The sequence below is a fragment of the Bacillus rossius genome, chromosome 3 (assembly GCF_032445375.1).
Source record: "Bacillus rossius redtenbacheri isolate Brsri chromosome 3, Brsri_v3, whole genome shotgun sequence".
Taxonomy (NCBI): Eukaryota; Metazoa; Arthropoda; class Insecta; order Phasmatodea; family Bacillidae; genus Bacillus; species Bacillus rossius.
Window position 1 is genome coordinate 9,181,699 of NC_086332.1, and position 21,457 is coordinate 9,203,155.

A 21,457-nucleotide genomic window follows, 5' to 3' on the forward strand; every position below is an offset into this window, starting at 1 on the left:
GCCAGGGCTGCTGGTCCGTGTCTAGCGGCGACTTGCTTCGTTACCGCACGCTCCCACATCTGGGCAGTGTCGGGCGCGGCCTTGTTTCGCAACCACCCCCCCCCCCCCCCCCAAATCTCCGGGGTCACGTGGTACTCATCCCGGCTCCGTGCACGACCCCTTTGGGCCCGTGTAGTGTTGGCAGCTGAGAAGGCATTCCCGTATCCCCTTTTTAACAGCCATTGTAACAGGATAGATAATTTTCGCAGGCTTTCACGGCTTTTTTTTCTGAAGTAGCTTGGCTTCTGGGTTGTAGCCGTGTCCTTGGCGGATAATTCACCGACGTTTCGGTTGAAATTGTAGTCGCCATCATCAGGGAGCTCCCTGATGATGGCGACTACAATGTAGACCGAAACGTCGGTGAATTATTGGCCAAGGACACGGGTAACTTCTCCCTGATGATGGCGATGCAATGTCGACCGAAACGTCGGTGAATTATTCGCCAAGGACACGGGTAACTGCTCCCTGATGATGGCGATGCAATGTCGACCGAAACTTCGGTGAATTATTCGCCAAGGACACGGCTACAACCCAGAAGCCAAGCTACTTCATTATAACATGATTTTTGGTTACGGATTTGAGAGGGGGATGGGGGATTCGGAATAAATTAAAATTAGAACTTGCATTGCTATTGACACTGACGCAATCAGGCGTGGGCCGTAGGCGGTGTGGCTTTTCATCACCCAAAATAACTTACCGTCGTGATATATTGCAACAATTTTTTCTGACTTCTGGTTTGGATAGAGGAGGTGGATATAACCCCCATATCCCCGCTCCCCCCTTGAGACCACTCTTCCTTTTATAATTTTCTTTTGTCAGTTCCTTCTGTAATATGTTTTAGCTCCGAGATATTTCAAAGCTGTTCTTCTAAAAATAACGTTTTCATGTTAACAGGTAGATTTCGAAGAAAGAATGTTACGGTGGTGCATATTGCGAAAACTTTGAATATCATTATTCCTGGACACCAAATAAAAACCATCGCCTCTCCAAAATAATTTAATGTGTAGGCTAATTTTACGTGTAACTTAAAGGTATCACATTTGTTGTGCCTAAGACGCCAGCCTCTTGATTTACTGAAATCTGTAAACCATGTCGTAAGTTTGACTACTGAAATCTGTTGTCTACACTTACCTTACATGTCGTAAGTTTGACTACTGAAATATGTTGTCTACACTTACCTGAAGAGATTTCAGTAGTCAAACTTACGACATGGTTTACAGATTTCAGTAAATCAAGAGGCTGGCGTGTTAGGCACAACAAATGTGATACATACCACTAGAGAATTACATCTTTAGAACGTGTAACTTTTCATGTACACTATAACTGCTGAAAAAATTAATTACAGAAATTTAAAGAGAAAATCTCGTTCGAGTTCGTTTATGGACAAAATCGGATCAATTGAAAAAGTAAAAAATAACTAATTCTTAATGTACAAAAATCATGCATCTGTTTGATTTTTTTAAAGTAAGTTATTTCATATGATTTCGTGGCTAATTATAGAATTGCCCAAGCCAGGAGACTATACAAGATTGAAAACTGTTGGGTAAGTGTCCCAGTAAGATTTTGCCTAATAGACATTTAAAGTTACTAATGGATGGGTTAAAACTTTACATAACTACATAGATAAAAGGCGGAGGGAGCGAAATAAATAATAGACTACATTAAAAATCTACAAATATATATTAACTTTACATCGGGTAGTACCTTAACGGGGGGAAGAACTGAAATAGCCTAATTGATCTCGCTTACTTCTCCCGAAAACTCACCAAAACCATTTCTTTGTTTCCGCAGTTGGTCATCGCTTAATGACATAGTGCAATAGGACTCCAAGATACTGTTTCGTTTGCTTAGATAGTTAGAGCACTCCACGCTTTCACAGCGGTTTCACTGAACATTGAAGATTTTTTATAAAAATCTTTTAAACCCCTTTTTTTTCTTCGTGCAACTGGAAACATCGACCAGCAGGACACAGGTTTCGAATTACAACCTTGCAGTTTGTTACGTGGTTCAATTTTAACCTCTAATATATTCTTCAGAATGAAACGTGACTGCCTTTACCGTGGGGAAACCTAAAATGCGCAGGAAAAAATGAATTCAAATATTAAAAGTGGTCGGTTAGGTTAGCTACATTAAAACACTTTAAAACACTATGGACGGATCGTTAGGTTAGTATAGCTACATTAAAATAAACAGAGAAATATAAATATATATAAATAAACCCGAGGTTGGCCGAAGGTGAATATTCGGGCGTGTTCGGGCAGGGACAGAACTTGTACATCTTAGTCTTCCCTTTGCCGTGAGCCGGTTAGATTTTCTTGAAGGATTTTCGTTTGTTCCGCCTTACGTCTCGTCAAACAGGTTTTTGGAGACGGAAACACATCCTCGCAGACCAGAGATAGCAGGACATGGAACATGGGTGACTTTTGAAAACTTTGGAAAAATAGAAATCAGGGTGGCCCGACAAGGATTATAAAACCGGGACCTCAGGAATGCAAGTCCAATGTGTTAAAAACTGCGCCACTTCCTTCCATGTAGTTCGGAACTGAAGGCATTGCAATAATGTTCATGTTTGCACATACTTTCTAACTGGAATACATTTCATAATACGTTTTTTAAAGGGTCTTCTAACTGTGTAAAATATTTAATTTAGTCATTTCAAATGGACTGTAATTTTACATTTACCATATACATATAGTTATTATGGACTTTCTATGCTAATGCTAATTTATGCAACAAAGTATGCTTTGACGAGATGTGTGTGTTTATTTACACACATGCAGGTAGATTAAAGGCCGGTTTTCAAAAAACTCGTGTATTTCGTACACTTACACTTACATTATTGTCTTGATAACCGATATTATAAGCAACTAGCTGAAGTACTCGGCGTTGCTCGGGCTGAACACAGGATGAAGGTTTTTTCTTCTTTTCCCCCCTAAATCGGGTACAGACGGTAATTTTCCTCATATTTTTAATGTAAAGTGTGCAAAATTTCATCTAATTGGCACAAAATTCTACTTTAACGTGGAGTTGGGAAAGGGTGTGTATTTTTTTTTTTTTTTTTTTTTTTCGAAATCTCAAATAGAGTGAAAAAAATTACCATGTGTTGCATGTGACTGAATACACAAAATGTGGCTGTTTGGACGACATTGGCCGCGATGCGGGCCACTTTGTTTCGAAGGCCAAGTGAGAAAAATTTCTTCAAGCTCGGAGTGAAACTGAAGATTTGTATTAAAAAAAAAAACTAAAAAATCTACAAACAAATGTAAATTATTCTTTGATATAGTGTATTAACGAAACAAAATTTTTAAACTAACTATAACAACTTTACCTGGGTTAAACTAGATTTAATGTAAATTGCACTTCTGGAGAAATACTCTAAAAGGGAATATTTTTTGACGTGATAGTTGGGAGACCTAAGATGCACATCAAGTTCTGCCATTCCCGATTACACCCGAACAATTCACCTTCGGCCAACTTCGGGATTTGTTTGATTTTTGCGCAGGAAAAAACGAATTCAAACATTAAAAGTGGTCGGTTAGGTTAGCTACATTGAAACACTTTAAAACACTATGGACGGTTAGTTAGGTTAGTATAGCTACATAAAATAAACAGAGAAATATAAATATATATATATAAATAAACACGAGGTTGGCCGAAGGTGAATTGTTTGGGTGTAATCGGGCAGGGACAGAACTTGGACATCTTAGGCTTCCCAGTGTGTGTTGTCGAGTGTGTGTGTGTAGGTGAGTTTCCATAAGGTATGATGTGAGAACTTACGCATGATTTCTCACCGGGTTTCCGAGGACCCTATGTGGATCCGAGGACCTGACCCAGGTCCTCGGATTGAAAAAAACCTAATATTCTCGTATATCATGTCCTTTAACGCCTTCTTGCAAACTTTCAACGAAATCTGGACGAGTCCTCGGTTACACTGTAGAGCGACAAAATCATAGTTCAGCGTTTTACCGGTAGGAAGTACTGTAGTAGAAAATATTAACACACCGAGTGTCCGTTTGTAAGCTAGTAGACTCAATTAGAGGACCTGGTTACACACGTCTCTGAACACACACTTTGCCTACAGCCGCTGTAACCGAGGACGTAAATATTTCTGCTGACCTTTAGCTTATAACACACGTTAGTATTAACACAGCAATCAAAAGACCTTGTGTGCGCGTGTGTCGCAGATCGACGAGCTGTACGCGGAGCTGCTGTACGAGATCGTGAACGTGGTGGGCTGCGAGGCGAGCACAGGGGAGGAGCGAGCCGCGCTGCTGCGCTACCTGCAGGAGGCCTTCAAGGTGGACGACGACAAGCACCGCGAGCTGCTGGAGCGCGCGCAGGCCAAGGAGGCGAGTACTTCTCCCGCGGTCCACTTGCCTTGACTCCCCATTGGCTCGTACCTCTCCCTCCCTTGCCGGCGTCTCCCATCGGCTGCTTCTGTTCCTTCAGGTCCGACACCTTCCATCGGCAGACTTCCTTCCTCACGTCCGACATCCCCCATTGGCTCGTACCTCTCCCTACCTTGCCGGTGTCTCCCATCGGCTGCTTCTGTTCCTTCAGATCCGACACCCTTCCATCGGCCGACTTCCTTCCTCATGTCAGACATCCCCCATTGGCTCGTACCTCTCCTCCCTTGCCGGCGTTTCCCATCGGCTACTTCTGTTCCTTCAGGCCCGACACCTTCCATCGGCACACTTCCTTCCTCACGTCCGACATCCCCCATTGGCTCGTACCTCTCCCTCCCTTGCCGGCGTCTCCCATCGGCTGCTTCTGTTCCTTCAGGCCCGACACCTTCCATAGGCAGACTTCCTTCCTCACGTCCGACATCCCCCATTGGCTCGTACCTCTCCCTCCCTTGCCGGCGTCTCTCATCGGCTGCTTCTGTTCCTTCAGGTCCGACACCTTCCATCGGCTGACTTCTCTCCTCACGTCCGACATCCCCCATTGGCTCGTACCTCTCCCTCCCTTGCCGGCGTCTCTCATCGGCTGCTTCTGTTCCTTCAGGTCCGACACCTTCCATCGGATGACTTCTCTCCTCACGTCCGACATCCCCCATTGGCTCGTACCTCTCCCTCCCTTGCCGGCATCTCTCATCGGCTGCTTCTGTTCCTTCAGGTCCGACACCTTCCATCGGCAGACTTCCTTTTTCACGTCCGACATCCCCCATTGGCTCGTACCTCTCCCTCCCTTGCCGGCGTCTCCCATCTGCTGCTTCTGTTCCTTCAGGTCCGACACCTTCCATCGGCACACTTCCTTCCTCACGTCCGACTTCCCCCATTGCCTCGTACCTCTCCTCCCTTGCCGGCGTCTCCCATCAGCTGCTTCTGTTCCTTCAGGCCCGACACCTTCCATCGGCAGACTTCCTTCCTCACGTCCGACATCCCCCATTGCCTCGTACCTCTCCTCCCTTGCCGGCGTCTCCCATCGGCTGCTTCTGTTCCTTCAGGCCCGACACCTTCCATCGGCAGACTTCCTTCCTCACGTCCGACATCCCCCATTGGCTCGTACCTCTCTCTCCTACCTTGCCGGCGTCTCCCATCGGCTGCTTCTGTTCCTTCAGGCCCGACACCTTCCATCGGCAGACTTCCTTCCTCACGTCCGACTTCCCCCATTGCCTCGTACCTCTCCTCCCTTGCCGGCGTCTCCCATCGGCTGCTTCTGTTCCTTCAGGCCCAACACCTTCCATCGGCAGACTTCCTTCCTCACGTCCGACATCCCCCATTGGCTCGTACCTCTCTCTCCTACCTTGCCGGCGTCTCCCATCGGCTGCTGTTCCTTCAGGCCCGACACCTTCCATCGGCAGACTTCCTTCCTCACGTCCGACATCCCCCATTGGCTCGTACCTCTCCCTCCCTTGCCGGCGTCTCCCATCGGCTGCTTCTGTTCCTTCAGGCCCGACACCTTCCATCAGCAGACTTCCTTCCTCACGTCCGACATCCCCCATTGGCTCGTACCTCTCCCTACCTTGCCGGTGTCTCCCATCGGCTGCTTCTGTTCCTTCAGGCCCAACACCTTCCATCGGCAGACTTCCTTCCTCACGTCCGACATCCCCCATTGGCTCGTACCTCTCCCTACCTTGCCGGTGTCTCCCATCGGCTGCTTCTGTTCCTTCAGGCCCAACACCTTCCATCGGCAGACTTATTTCCTCACGTCCGACATCCCCCATTGGCTCGTACCTCTCCCTACCTTGCCGGTGTCTCCCATCGGCTGCTTCTGTTCCTTCAGGCCCAACACCTTCCATCGGCAGACTTCCTTCCTCACGTCCGACATCCCCCATTGGCTCGTACCTCTCCTCCCTTGCCGGCGTCTCCCATCGGCTGCTTCTGTTCCTTCAGGCCCAACACCTTCCATCGGCAGACTTCCTTCCTCACGTCCGACATCGCCCATTGTCTCGTACCTCTCTTCTACCAACATCTCTTATCGGCTGCTTCGTTTCTTCAGGTCCGACACCTTCCATCGGCCAACTTCTCTCCTCATGTCCGACATCGCCCATTGGCTCGTACCTCTCCTCAGTACTGACAACCTAACATTGCCTCGCATTGGTTGCTTCGTTTCTTCAGTTCCGACACCTCCCATCGACTGACTTTCTTCTTACGTCAGAAACCTTCGTCAGCTGCCTTCTTCTGTCACGTACCATACCTTCCATCGCATCGGCTGCCTCCTTCATTCATGTCCGTTATCTCTCGTCGGCTTTCTCCTCTTTTCACGTTCTATACCTCCTATCGGCTGCCCCTCCCCTCCTCAAAACCGATTTGTCCCCGCGTTTAAACACAAACGAAACTGAGCATTGCGAAGAGAAGAACAATGCCATTTTCGGTGGGTTGAATATTTAAAACTAGGAGACACAAACCTAAGATAACTTTTATCTACTTCTTCTTGTGTATCAAACTTTATTATTCTCTTTGCAATGAATTGTTTGCGTGAGAGCGATGCCACAAAAAGTGGCGGAATAGCTTAGGCCTAATACCATTTACTATTTTTAATTATTTCATATTCCAATATAGCTCTTTCTTTATTTGCTAATATCTACTTAAAGCTTTTAAAAAAAAACTCTACCCTAAAAGTTTTTCCTCGGATCTATCTCAGATTTGGCCCCCCAATCAGCAGTACATGGTTTAATGCATTCTCAAAATTCTTATCTCTCTATCTCTATGCTAATCAATAATTCACAACTCTTGCTCACTAAAAAAAAAGTATTATTACGAATGCATGTGCTACTTTACTGCGGCTATATAAAAAAATTAAAATTGATCCAATCAAAATAATAATTTAAAAGAAGAAGAAATAAATTGTAACAATGACAGCCAAATTACTGAGAATCTCGCAGATTTCTCGTTTTTTTCGTAAAATATAATTCCTAAACGACGCAGTGTGTTATTAAATACTATAGTACTAACAATAGTGTTGATTTTTTTTTCTCAGGCTCCTAACATCATGGTCAACGTCGAGGTCATAGAAGCCAGGGACCTAGCACCAAAGGACGCGAACGGTAAGGAAATATCAAGTTTTCTTGCGCATGCTCTAATTAATTCACCAACCGAGACGTTTTCAAATGGTTGTTACGTGTATTGTCTACTATCATCGAAGATAAAAATAACCCCTTTAAAAAGTTTAAATTCTTTATTCCCCTCGCTGCTTCTTGTGTCATTCAGTTCTCATGACCAGTTTGTAGAGGCCCAAGCTCCTAATGCGAACATTAATCGATTTCGTGCGTTACTTTGTAAAGTGGGCATGTGTTTGGATGTGTACTCAGGGTGTGTACATTTGTTATACAGGACTTTGTAGCTCCCTCGGAGCTGTTAGAATTTCGATAAAACAGGGGTCGAAACAATCGCATTTCGGAATAGGAAAAAATAAAGGTTTTTTATGGCTGTGAATAAATTAAAAAAAACTCAAATGACATTATGTATTACGATTATTATTTTATATTCTATTAACTCGAATGGCATTATGTATTACGATTGTCGTAAATAATATATTAATTCAATCAGTTAGCCCATGTACTTGTGTAGAGTCCTTTAAGTAAAGAAAACGATGATAATTTACTAAAATACAATTTCACTACAAATGAAAATTCAAAGGTCTCTTTAACGTCGCACACTCACACACAAGAGATCGTATTTTTATTTTATTAAACTTATTTAAAGCCATCACTTCATGCCAGTAAGCATAACAAGTCAAGCATAAACGCTAAAAGTATTCTCATCTTGCAATTAAAAACGCCTCTGTGTATCTCCGGGGGTTTTGAATATTGAACCTCCATCACCGAAACTATATCACGGAGGTCGGACGTAGATATATAGTGGTTTTGCGAATCGATACTTATACATGTAAGAAAAGACACCTGTCTGAATGTCTCGGAGTAAGAATCGAGCTGAGAAAAAGAGCTGGAATCGAGATGGTGCGATAAGACAGCATGGTATCGGATTATTACACGTGATTCCTAACCGCGCGGCAAACTGAAAAAAAAAAATGTATAAAAAGTTTATTACTCTCATTCCCACTTAACATATGACATCCACCAATGTTTACAATATGATTTTAATTGACCGGTTACGTTTTAAAAATTTAAATCCAAATTTAATAAGTATGCGACAAAAAAAAATTACGGTGATCGTATTTATTTAAGATTTCACCTACGTGTTTAGTAAACAAAACTTCAAGAAACGCTCCTGTTCAACAGTCATTCAAATACAGTTTCAGTAACCTCTCGCCCGTGACGCGATTGAAGTAATAATAATAATAATAAACATTTATAATAGGGAAATCTGTCGTGTCCGCAAAGTACGTCACGCTGTCTTCACAGGTCTAACGTGATTGGTTGAAGAAATGTTTCATTCGCGTCACATCCAGTGGTGCCATTGCGACACACAGTACACACAGTAATAGATACATTACTAATTAAAAAAACATTCGATAAAAAGTGGTGTCCACGCCTAAGCAGTACTATGAGCTTAAGTGGAGCGGCGTTGAGCGAGGCCATCGCCTCGTTCATAAGCTCGTAATACCCTCCCCCCTCCCACCCCACTGGCGAGTGGGTGGGGCTACCGGAGACAGCATCTTGGCGCCGCTCGGTCGCGAATGAAGTAACTCTTGGCCGAATGTCCAGAGCTCCGCGGTCCACAGCTGGACCACCTCGCCGGACACGCTCTTCGCCGCTATTCGCCGCTCTTCGCCGCTATTCGTCGCTCTTCGCCGCTCTTCGCCGCTCTTCGCCGCTCTTCGCCGCTCTTGGCCGCTCTTGGCCGCTCTTCGCCGCTCTTGGCCGCTCTTGGCCGCTCTTGGCCGCTCTTCGCCGCTCTTCGCCGCTCTTGGCCGCTCTTGGCCGCTCTTGGCCGCTCTTGGCCGCTCTTGGCCGCTCTTGGCCGCTCTTGGCCGCTCTTGGCCGCTCTTGGCCGCTCTTGGCCGCTCTTGGCCGCTCTTGGCCGCTCTTGGCCGCTCTTGGCCGCTCTTGGCCGCTCTGTTGCGCGAGGGCTGGTCTGGGGGCCGCCGGGAGGTAACGTGCCGTGCCGTGGTTGAAGTCGCTTCTCGCCCCGACTCGCCATCGCCGCACTGCAGCAACCACTACACTGCGGGAGTGTTGCTCGACCACGCCTGCTGGCAGGTTGGGGACGCGGCCAGGGGGGAAGGTCTGTGCAGTCCTGACCGCTGCCCTACAAGATCAAAAAAATAAAGAAAGAAATTAGTGATGACAGGATAATACATTGATAGCAACATGGCTACATACAACATGGCTTTGGAGGGTTTGTTGTATACTTCTTAGTGGTCTGCAAAAATGTGTTCCCTCCCCCGTTTAGCACAACACGCCTCATACACAGAAACGGCAGAATTGTGTTTTCCAAGTATGCCGTTTTGCACACGTGTTACTTGTAAGCACGTATTTCAAACTTAATTAACGTGTGCGCTTCATGTAATGAATAATAAATATAAATATATTTTTTTTTTACTTGTTTTAACGAAATCATTATAAAATTTACTTAAGAAAATATTTGAAACAAAGAAAAAAATAAAAATATTAAATGTTCAGTTTATTTTCTAAAGCAAAATAATTGCTTAAATTTCTTTGTGCAAAAGTTTACTGTTCCCTAAGATTTAAGTGTGACAATTTTTTTAAAAACTCAATTAGAAACTAAACTTACTCATTAAATTATGATATAATGGATGTGTGGAACACCCCCTCCTTCACAAAACCTCCGACGTTAAGCATAGTCACTTCCACGGAATACAGACCTCTGAACTGGTTTCCACAATGCAAAACCCCTAACTTCAATCAATTTTCTGAGTGTCCCATAAACATGGCGCAGATTATTAGCTGGACAAAAAGCGGCTTCGAGCAGTATCCGTGACCATCCAGACCGAGTGCATCTCTAAGGCCTTTTTTTTGTATCATTGTCACGTGCTGGTTCGATTGGAAGTGGTCTTTGCAGGGACTGTATTCATCTTGACCGCACATCCGTCGTAAATGGAAATATCACAAATCCAACGATCATAAGGACAAAAAAACGTAGTTATAAAAAAATTGGTTGTCTGTAAAGTCGGTTTACGGACGATAGTTTGTGACGTCATAAAAAAGCATTGATGAAATGATTGCATACTTTTATGAATAAAATTGAATAATTTTTATTGATTTATCACTATTTTGTATGGATACAAAGGATTGAAATGAAATCTACAATTTAATTGATAAATTTAGTTTTATTTGCACTCATTAATTCAATTATGTATTTCTTATCGAAGGGATTATTTTAACTATAACTTTTATACATGTTTGCTATTTAACTTCTTCCAATCTGTGTTATTCTGTTAAGGATAGGACGATGATAGGAAAAGTAGGAAACGAATGGGAGTGTTTCAAGTTTAATGTGCCTCGAAAAAGTCAAATCGATGGTTGTTCCAATCGAGTGGAAGAGAGATAGATGCGGCGCAAGCGTACAATGAGCGTAACGGGACACCGCGTAACGGGACAATGTGCGTAACGGGACACCGCGTAACGGGACAATGTGCGTAACGGGACACTTTCATGCGTGCAGCCGGCGTTCATCGATTTATTAGACGTTGTCACGTCAAATCAGGTGTGACGATTAATGCACACTACCGCCCATTAGGTCTGACAGGTGATACTAATCTACAAATCCTGCGTTTTTTAAGTCGCGCAGAGTGAATATAGAAGTAAAGCGCAGTACCGTATATTCATGGCCAAAATGTACCGTGCCTTCAATCACGTAACGGTCACATTCTTTACGTTTTTCCATGACACACACGGTAAAATTGTCTTGAATCTCATCCTCAGTGTAAGAATCTTTCCAAGAGCGTGACAGTCCGTTTACAAATCGGTATCAAGGATTCGTTACAAACGGGAAACTGCCGGAAAATTTGACGTGACAACGTCTAATAAATCGATAAACGCCGGCTTCACGCACGAAAAAGTGTCCCGTTTCGATGTGTCCAGTTACGCTCATTGTACGCTTGCGCCGCATCTATCTCTCTTCCACTCGATTGGAACAACCATCGATTTGACTTTTTCGAGGCACATTAAACTTGAAACACTCCCATTCGTTTCCTACTTTTCCTAGCATCGTCCTATCCTTAACAGAATAACACAGATTGGAAGAAGTTAAATAGCAAATAGGTATGTATAAAAGTTATAGTTAAAATAATTTCTTCGTTAAAGTAATAAACATATTTGAATTAATGAGTGCAAATAAAAGTAAATTTATCAATTAAATTGTAGATTTCATTTCACTCCTCCTTTGTATCCATACAAAATAGTGATAATTCAATAAAAATGATTCAATTTTATTCATAAAAGTTTGCAATCATTTCATCAATGTTTTGTTATAACGTTGTCACGTTAAACTATCTTCCGTAAACAGACTTTACAGACAACCAATTTTTTTTTATTTTAATAAATTAAGGTGTTTGCATTTGGGTCCTGGGTATAGGACACTCTGTTAACATGTGCCTAGCTAGGTTTATGTCTATAAAGTAAGTTAACTTACATGCCTTGCTTGAGACTAAGAATTTGTTGTATGTAATTTAGCGTTCAATGTTTAACAATAGTTGGGTAATTGGAATAGAGCCAATCTTATTTTAAGTCAGTGTACATAAACTTACAATAAATCTAATAATCTTAGTTTATTTGTAGGGACTTAAAAAGTATTATTAATCGAAAATTTGTAATTTTTAAGAATGTTTTGTATGTTATTATAAGATATTAAACAAATTGCAGGAAAATATATTTCTTTCAACTGGGCGGATTAAGCATAACACAAAACTTGCTGAAAGTTAAATAATTCATTGGACATATACTATAATGAGACGAACCCCATTCGCTACAAGAAAAACAATAATATTTGAGCACAAAAAACCATTCGGAACAATTGTCTTAGACGTAGACATAAATGTTACTTCTTTCAGATCTAGATGATAAAATTAAAATGTTGAATGATAAAATTACATTGTTGTTTTTGTTACATTAAAAAGGTTTTACCTTGCATCTTATTCGTACAAATATATCATACAAGTAATGTAGCTTGCTAGCATGTATAATAAAATGCCTGTTTGCTATTTATTAAGCTGAAAACTACCTGTCATCTATGTTTCTCGTCTCAAAACTAAAATAGGTATTTTTAAGAAATAGAAATGTAGAGGACTAAAGCTGTGGTGGGTATATTGTTGACCAGGACTCTGCGATCCATTCTGCACTCTGTACCTGACCTCGGCCAACACCCACCGTTACAACACGTCCGTCAAGTCTGCGACCCTCAATCCTGTCTGGGAGGAGCACTTCTCCCTGTGAGTACTCCACCGACCGCCGAGTATCTCAGTGTTACTAGGTACTTTCCACATGCTCCATCTAGTGTGAGTACCCTCTGTCCTGTCTGGAAGGAGCACTTATCTCTGTGAGTACTCCACCGACCGCCGAGTATCTCAGTGTTACTAGGTACTTTCCACATGCTCCATCTAGTGTGAGTACCCTCTGTCCTGTCTCGAAGGAGCACTTACCTCTGTGAGTACTCCACCGACCGCTGAATATCTCTGTGTGTATACTACACGTGCCGTTGCAGCGTGTGTTTTTACTGGTATTGAAAACCACATATTGTTGCAAAAGTACATTGTTAGAAATTAGACTTAATGCACTGACTTTTCAACGAATTATTCACCTCATAACTCAAAGTTTTCTACGTACCTACTTCCAGGTAACTGTATCTTCGTAAAAACTACGTCATGTTTGGACTTACGTGTCTAGTCTTCATATTTGAACAGCATATAAATTAAGAGAGTTTTAGCTGTAATCTTAAAACTTTTTTACTCTTGCCAGACATGTTTAAAGGAAGCAAACTTAGTATTCGTAATTTTACGAATATATTTGTTTACGAAAATCTCTGAACAATTATTTTATTTAATCTGAAAAGTGTTTAACAGTGAAGTTGTAATGATTCAGAACTTAGTTTGATAATAGTTACGCTATATAAAATATTTGTAATGCAACATGATAGCTTTTAAGTTATGGGGTAATGTTAATTTTAAAATATTAGATTTTTTTTATAAAACTAATCCTATAGTGGATTTGATTTAATAGCATCGTGCTACATTTAATGTGTTTTGAATATTCATAATCATTTTGCCTTAGGTTACTTAAATGTATTATAAATCTGCCGTGCCAACCATATTTCATAGGTAAGGTATTTGTAACACTTAATTATTTCAGTGACACAATTCCACTGTATTAATTTTTATAATTAGTGATATTTGTTTTGTTTCAGTCCTGTAGAAGAACCGTCGAGAGATGTTCTTGTTGTTGAAGTCTGGTAAGAAAATTTTGTTTCAATTTCTGTCATTTACTTATTTATTTTTGTTTCTGAGATGATGGCACATTACAATTTTTTTCTTTTTTTGCTCTATTTCAGGGATTTTGATCCAGCTGAAACTGTTCGTGAGAAAATGAGTAAGTTTAGCGATGTCAAAGGAGTGAAAGGACTACGGAAGTTGATGAAGGAGATAGCTGTGACAGCGTCAACGGGGAAACACGACAACGAAATGGTTGGCAGTGCACAGATGCCTCTCAGGGTAAATAGTGATCAGATTTGTCATTTACCCAGTCTGTCCTATTTTATTCTACAGAAAGCTGAGTTCTTAATATATTTTTATTGCTTTCAGAGTGTCATTACAGAAATTGTGTGTAGTATAAGCAGTAAAAAACTTTTCACGTCATGTATTAGCTTTGACAAGAATGTGGCCAGCCATATTACCTAAATTTAATTATGTAAAAGTTTTTGAATTCATTCTTCTTGTACTTGCCGAGTCTACAGTCGATTTTAAAACTCATAATTTATGGTATAAATTATTGTGACAAAGGTTGTAGATGCTATTCACAGAACGATAAATAATAACAGTATTCGCAATTAGCGTATCGCTTGATTGTATAACTATGTGAGGGCTATATCCTTAAGACTATCTGAGAAAGCTGAGCTTTGTGAGTAGCAAGCTCACTCAACCACTGCAAATCGACCGATATTGTGAAAAAAAACGTTTTGTGAGCGATGCTCTATTTGTGTCGGAATTCAGTTACAGAGTGTATTAATTCAAATGTCTTATTGGGCTTAACGCATCGTTGGCAACGCAGTAGAAATGGACGGTAACACAGGGACAACTTGAATCAGGCATATTTGGGCAAGGAGTCGCCCATGGCCTATATTAAAGAACCATCCTAACATTTTCCTGGAGAGATTTGGTAAAACATGGAAGAAAAAAAAAGTATTTATAGATGGCCGCATCGGATTTCGAATTCGGATCCTCTGTAATGATCGCAAGTGCGTGATGATGTGCAGTGTTCCCTATCCATACATTATGTTATATGGGTCTGTAACGCTATAGGTACTATAGCCTACTCTCTATATTTACTTGGAATACATGTATACATTACCCAGAGGTGCCCACCCCCCCCCCCCAAACATTATGACTCACCCCCCCTAACCTAATGATGCGCCCCCCCCCCCCCCCCAAAAATTTTATGCCATTTTCTCAATGATTTTATCAATTATTTTATAATATACTTTTTTAGTATTATATTTTATCACATTTTGCATTAATTAAAACTGATTTTCTAATAATAATTTTGGTCATATCGGGTAATATTTCCATCCTGAACCGACAGATGCCAAACTGCTTTTGTTGAGGAAAGTGCGGGGTTGCCAATTTGATTTACAAGATCCCTTTCAATTATCAAAGCACCAGAAACGTATTTTCACATTAGAAGCTATGATTATGTAAATAATATATACATTTTCCTCGTCTTTTAACCAACCACACCCCCCCCCCCCCCTGAAATTTTAATGACGCAGTCTGCGTCATTACCCCCCCTTGTGGGCACCCCTGCATTACCTATAGTATCCGACCCAAACTGAAGTAGTGAAGATTGGATTTATGACATCATGGTAGCCATCTTTGATCTGTGGCGTGACGGTCGCCATACCTTGTAAAGCAGATGTGTTTGGCGGCTAGCGGCAGAGTCGAGGCCTGACCCTGTGCAGAACGTGCCGGCCACGGGGACGACCTACTGGTGCGGCCTGGAGAAGAAGCACAAGAGCAAGCGGCAGGGCGAGCTGAAGGTGCGCATGACGTTCGGCTCGGAGAAGAACCAGCAGGTGGCCATGCAGGAGCACCGCAGCCTGCTGCGCGTCGTGCTGCTGCACGAGCTGGACCGGTCCAAGGTGCGTGTGGAGTCCGTGCTCGATCCGTGACTGTCATAGCTTAGTAGACCCGCACGACTCGGACCGTCACGACTCGGACCATCGCGACTCGGACCATCACAAGTTGGACCATCACAAGTTGGACCATCACAAGTTGGACCATCACAAGTTGGACCATCACAAGTTGGACCATCACAAGTTGGACCATCACAAGTTGGACCATCACAAGTTGGACCATCACAAGTTGGACCATCACAAGTTGGACCATCACAAGTTGGACCATCACAAGTTGGACCATCACAAGTTGGACCATCACAACTTAGACCATCACAACTTAGACCATCACAACTTAGACCATCACAAGTTAGACCATCACAAGTTGGACCATCACAAGTTGGACCATCACAAGTTGGACCATCACAACTTAGACCCTCACAACTTAGACCATCACAACTTAGACCATCACAACTTAGACCATCACAAGTTAGACCATCACAAGTTAGACCATCACAACTTAGACCATCACAACTTAGACCATCACAACTTAGACCCGCATGACTAAGACACCACCCACACTCTCACTCTCACAATTTTCCTTGTATTTGTAAGCAGATAGTGGGCAAACTCTTACTAAAATAAAAATTCTTATTTTCAAGCTTCATATCATTTGGATGGTATGACTGTATATTCAATTTATTCGTAAAGGAGTTATGAACAGTATGTGTTATAGAACTTTGTAGACAAGTACATCAGAGTGTCCAATCACTATGAACCTCTCCTAAAATTATAATCACAAATTTTGACCCCTACAAAAAATATTTATTTTAAATATTTTTCATATAGTGTTTACATTTTTTTAAACGAAGTGCCAGTTTGTGTGTGTTTTTGCATGATATGTTTATTTTAGGACTATTCTGATGATGAGGATGGTAGCTGCGAGTCTTGTGATGGATTGATACCTTCGCATCCAAAAGAATCCCAACTGGTACATCCAACATAAATGTTGAAAACTAACTCATTAGCTCATTCTGATGTTTATAGATATTCTGGTGAAGGAAAAATAAATGTTTGTGGTTTGGATTTTTTAACATACCTACTATATAATTAAGTATAACTATATTACTGTAGTATTTTTTTTTGCAATAGAATTTTGTGTGTATTCATTAGTATGCTTAGATAAGAGTAGTGATAACTGTTATTATAGTTTTGATCTAACATTTTCATTTAATGTTGTTAGCAACACTATGCAAATGCAATGTATTTATTAATATCAGATTAGAATTTCTCCTGTAAATACAACTACTTCTGTTTTTAAAAACAAATATATACCTATAAGTTTTCTTTTTCATGAAAACAACCACTGTAACTATGACATTAGTTGATTTAAATGTGTGCCAATTGTGAGCATAAAGTCTTTGTTACATTTAACTTAATTTTCTGCTTTTTATTTAGTGAATTATACTCCAATGATTTTTGGTCCACTGTTACGAAGTTCTGGGGATTATTAAATACATTATTAGAAATAATTTAGTCAAGAAACCAATTTTTAAAGATGCTTCTTTCAGACACTGCCCATCCTGATGAATCACTCAGGCCTGGCAGATAGGCAGACTGCAATACAAACAAGAGAAGCATGCTGCCTGACTCTCAGATAACCTAGTTTAAACAGTGTTTATAGTACTGACTATCTGTGTCAAAATAATGTGTTGCAACACTCTTTTAGAGAATTGTGACGTCATTAGGATACGATATGCGTGCAACCAAGTTGAGAGCACTCCTAGCATGTTGTTGTAGCAGTGTTTGCGACCCTGCTGGGCCGTTAACTAAAACAACTGTTACGTGCACCACATTATCAATAAGTAGAGACCTGCAAAATTCGCGGTTTCGATGGCCTTCAGGATAGACTGCACATACCCCTGTACACTCGGGCAAATAACGCAAGTTCATTGGCTGCCAACTCGTAAGTCGTCTCAGCTGATTTGTCTGTGATTCGATCCTTCTTTGGTTGAGGGTTTATAACTGGTTGAGATTCGTCCAGATGAACAGTAAGCCAATAGCAAAATTATCTAAGAGGTATATGTGTTTGAATTCTAGCCTATCACCGAATGAATCCGCGAATTTTGCAGGTCTCTATCAATAAGCGCTTAAGACTAACACGTTAAAAATACTAAGTTTTACAAGTTAATATAAATTAATGCTCTCTCTTCATTGCTGATCAGCCCATTAAAAGCGTTGCATGATGCTTTTATCACTAGGCTTGGATGTATCTTATAACACTTCTACTTCTGACAAAAACGCACGGAATGGCCAATAAATTTAATGAGCTCTAATCACTTTATTCCTTTTTCATTTATGCACAATATTGTTAAAATATTTTTAGCTACTCCTTTGTTTGGATAATAAAACACCCACGACATAAGTTTCAAAATTTAAATGGGTGACATTTTTTCCAAACAAATTATATATATAAAGTTTTTGCTATACCCACTTTTGACTTTACAGTCACTTGGTTATCAATGAACACTATGTGGTAGCGATTTATAAAAATGTATAAGTATTCTGAACCAAATATTTAAGTAATTAATGGTTTCTTGAAGCATGACGTTAACTAATTTGACAATGCAGTTTTGTCTCTTGTTGATAGAAAATAACTAGTAGGTACCTACTTACCAAATTTTTCCAGTAAACTAACTATATATGGCATATTCCATCATGCTGGATGAAGTCAGGGCTTTGAATATTCTCCTAGTCTGGCAACTCCCGTAAGATTTTTTTGGAATGTCTTGTTAAGTGCTAATGTTCCTCAATGTATCGTCCCATACATGTGTGGATTTCCCTCTTGCTTAAGGTGGCCACCAAAACGCATGCAGAACTCCATGTGTTAACGCGTCCTGTGCCAACTGTTCAATATTTGTTAAACATATCTGATTTAAAATCATTTAAGAGCCACTTTGCTTGTATATTCAAGTTTCATTCCATATTTTCGTCTTTAACATGCATTATTTGGACAGTAAAGAAAAGCTAAAACTGACGTTTTCAAGAATGTTTTTAGGTATGCAAAATCCTAAACACAGTATTGTATTGGTATAGATTGGGAAGTGCGTGAGCTTTTGTCGTTAATATTCCAGCATAAAATTACAGGGTCACCACTTATAAAGTTCTACAGATGTGCGTTATCGATGTGGAGACTGTATGTCAGCTCGGTGTGTAGCACTTAGAGGTGGAGGCTATGTGTCAGCTTGGTTTGTAGCGCTTAGAGGTGAAGAGGCATGTGATGCTCGAGCCAGTGTCGCCCTTAGCGCCACTGTGCTTTTAGAGCTCATGTGCCCAGTCAGTGTAGGGTCTTACCTACCCGGGCGAAAACGACGCGTTTTGAAAACTGCTCAAGATATCAGAGTGGTATCTGTCTACGAAAAGCATTAAGAATATGCTGAGGGCCGATGAGTAACTTGTTCTGCATCCGAATTTCGCTTTTAAACTGTATTTTTAGTAGAGTGAAAATGGATTAAACTTTTTTTTTTAAACAATAATTTGTAGGCATTGAAAATCCCAGTCTAGATTCTTGAAAGCACTTGAGTGAATAGCGTGTATAATGTAATGATTGCCGCTCAAATATAGTAGCCTTATGCTCGACGAGAAGACATCGCACTCGTCCACAGCCTTGATTTTAGATGCAACACCGCGCTGGAAGCACCAGCGAGCGCCACACCAAGACGCTCGCCGGAGCTTCCAGCGCGGTGTCGCCTCTAAGCGCAAGTCTGCGAACTGGCGCGCAGTCTTCTCGTCGTGCGTAGGACAACTATGATATTTCAGCGGCAACTGTAACATTAGGTGTCTTGAGAAATGAAGATGAATATATAATGCAAGTGCCTTGGGTGCTTTGAAGAACCTGTACTGGGTGTTTCATGTCTAAAATTAACTCTGGAAAAAAAAATGTGTTTTAGTACTTTTGACTCTAGTAAAAATACTGCTTAAAAAGAGTGAAGGAATTAACCCGTCCGACCACAGCTATTGTTAAAGTTAGCGGACACCACCCGGATGTATAGCAGTGTCTCGTGAAGCTCCCGGGGAGGCGGGGCCCTTGACGGCGGCGGGAGTTTTGAATATATATACTGTATAGAAGTCGCCAGCCCAGGTTAAAATTTCTAATACGGTTTGATGTAGTTGGTTAATTCACCGCCGCAATCGCCACAATCTCTAGGGCATCGACTTGTGGTGGTCCCTAGCGGACAAGTGTCGAACTCTTCAAACACCCCTTCCCCCTCCCGTTGAACGACCTCGAGCTGCAGTGAATGTTGGGTGGGGGGTGCGGGGGAATGACAGCGGGCGACAGTGCTGCGCTCTAACGTGTAAATAACAACCTAAGACTATACAGGGCGTTACGCCAGCGCCCTGCAGCGGTGAAGTTCCCAAGCTGCTCATCATACGCTCCTGAAAAACGTAGAGTAAATCCTATCCACTCGCGACTTCTATACAGTATATATGTTCAAAGGCGGGGGCGGCTGTTGCGGCAGGTGGAGCCCTACCACTGGGACGGCTCCTTCTCGCTGCCGGGGGAGACGCTCGTGACGCAGCACCGGGTGCAGTGCGGCATGAGCGCGCCTAGCGCCGCCCTCGCCCGGTGGGTGGAGTTCGCCGGCGTGCACTCCGAGCACCCGCTCAGCTTCGCCGTGTTCCCGCCGCTGCTGGAGCGGCTGGCCAAGGCCCTGCACAAGGACGAGGTGAGGGCACAGCCCCCATTCCGCAGTGACACGGAGCACCCAAACTGAACATTTCCTACAGCGGAGCACTTCGCCTTGTTTGTTTATGCTCTGAAATACGTTGAAAATGGTTTCAAATACAAGAATATATTATGTTCTGTCATTACTTTGTACGTTTATGCTCAGAAATATGTTAAAAATGGTTTCAAATACAAGAATATATTATTTTCTGTTATTACTTTGTACGTTTATGCTCAGAAATACGTTAAAAATGGTTAAAAATGGTTTCAAATACAAGAATATATTATTTTCTGTTAATACTTTGTACGTTTATGCTCAGAAATACATTGAAAATGGTTTGAAATACAAGAATATATTATGTTCTGTTATCACTTTGTCTGTTTAGTTTTATTATATATAGTAGTATATTTATTCACAATAAATGATCACAAAGATTTTACATTTTACTTTCAAAATGATGTATTTGGAGTGTATAAAACTAATGTTAGTTTGCACATCTTGAAGGACAAGCTGTTCTGGGAGACTGCGAAGAAGCTGATGCCTTCGTGCATGAATGCCATCAGGAAGATCAGGAAACTCACACCCAGTGATAAGCACACTTTACTGCAGCTGTCTTCAGTTCTCAGGTGAATATTTTCAAGCAGTAGTCAAAACACATCCTCTAAGATTCGCATGAATAAATTCAGTTATCATCTACTAAAAAATAAATTTTCTCATCCGTTCATGTTTGTAAATTCCACTCATACTTTTAAAACAATCTTGCCACTATAGAAAATTGGTTTTGCTCATTAACAGAATAATGAATAACAGTTTATGGTCTCATCAACTCAAGCATCATTAGAGATGGTGATGGCTAATTCAGATGGCAATGGAGCATTAATGGAATGCATTGTAAAGGCGAAGACGGAAAAACCCACTTGCTCATTGCAACGTCCACAAAGTTCTTCGCCAGTGAAAAATTTGGGTGTTAACGTTCAAAGAATTGGATCCCCTCCATTGATGTGA

At 41.6% G+C, this 21,457-nt stretch overlaps 1 protein-coding gene across 9 annotated transcripts in view; it reads left to right on the forward strand.

Moving 5' to 3' along the window:
* The window catches only part of LOC134530180 (protein unc-13 homolog 4B), a 150,972-nt gene that overhangs the window by 99,440 nt on the left and 30,075 nt on the right, over nt 1–21,457 (forward strand). For 5 of the 9 annotated variants that reach the window (XM_063364820.1, XM_063364822.1, XM_063364821.1 and 2 more), the window contains 9 exons: nt 4,224–4,388; nt 7,462–7,528; nt 12,723–12,834; nt 13,806–13,850; nt 13,950–14,109; nt 15,573–15,752; nt 16,639–16,716; nt 20,246–20,452; nt 20,957–21,078. In XM_063364820.1, the coding sequence (XP_063220890.1) occupies nt 4,224–4,388; nt 7,462–7,528; nt 12,723–12,834; nt 13,806–13,850; nt 13,950–14,109; nt 15,573–15,752; nt 16,639–16,716; nt 20,246–20,452; nt 20,957–21,078 (1,136 nt within the window). The remainder of the gene's footprint in view (nt 1–4,223; nt 4,389–7,461; nt 7,529–12,722; nt 12,835–13,805; nt 13,851–13,949; nt 14,110–15,572; nt 15,753–16,638; nt 16,717–20,245; nt 20,453–20,956; nt 21,079–21,457) is intronic. The other 4 variants (XM_063364825.1, XM_063364824.1, XM_063364826.1 and 1 more) reach the window with 1 other exon arrangement.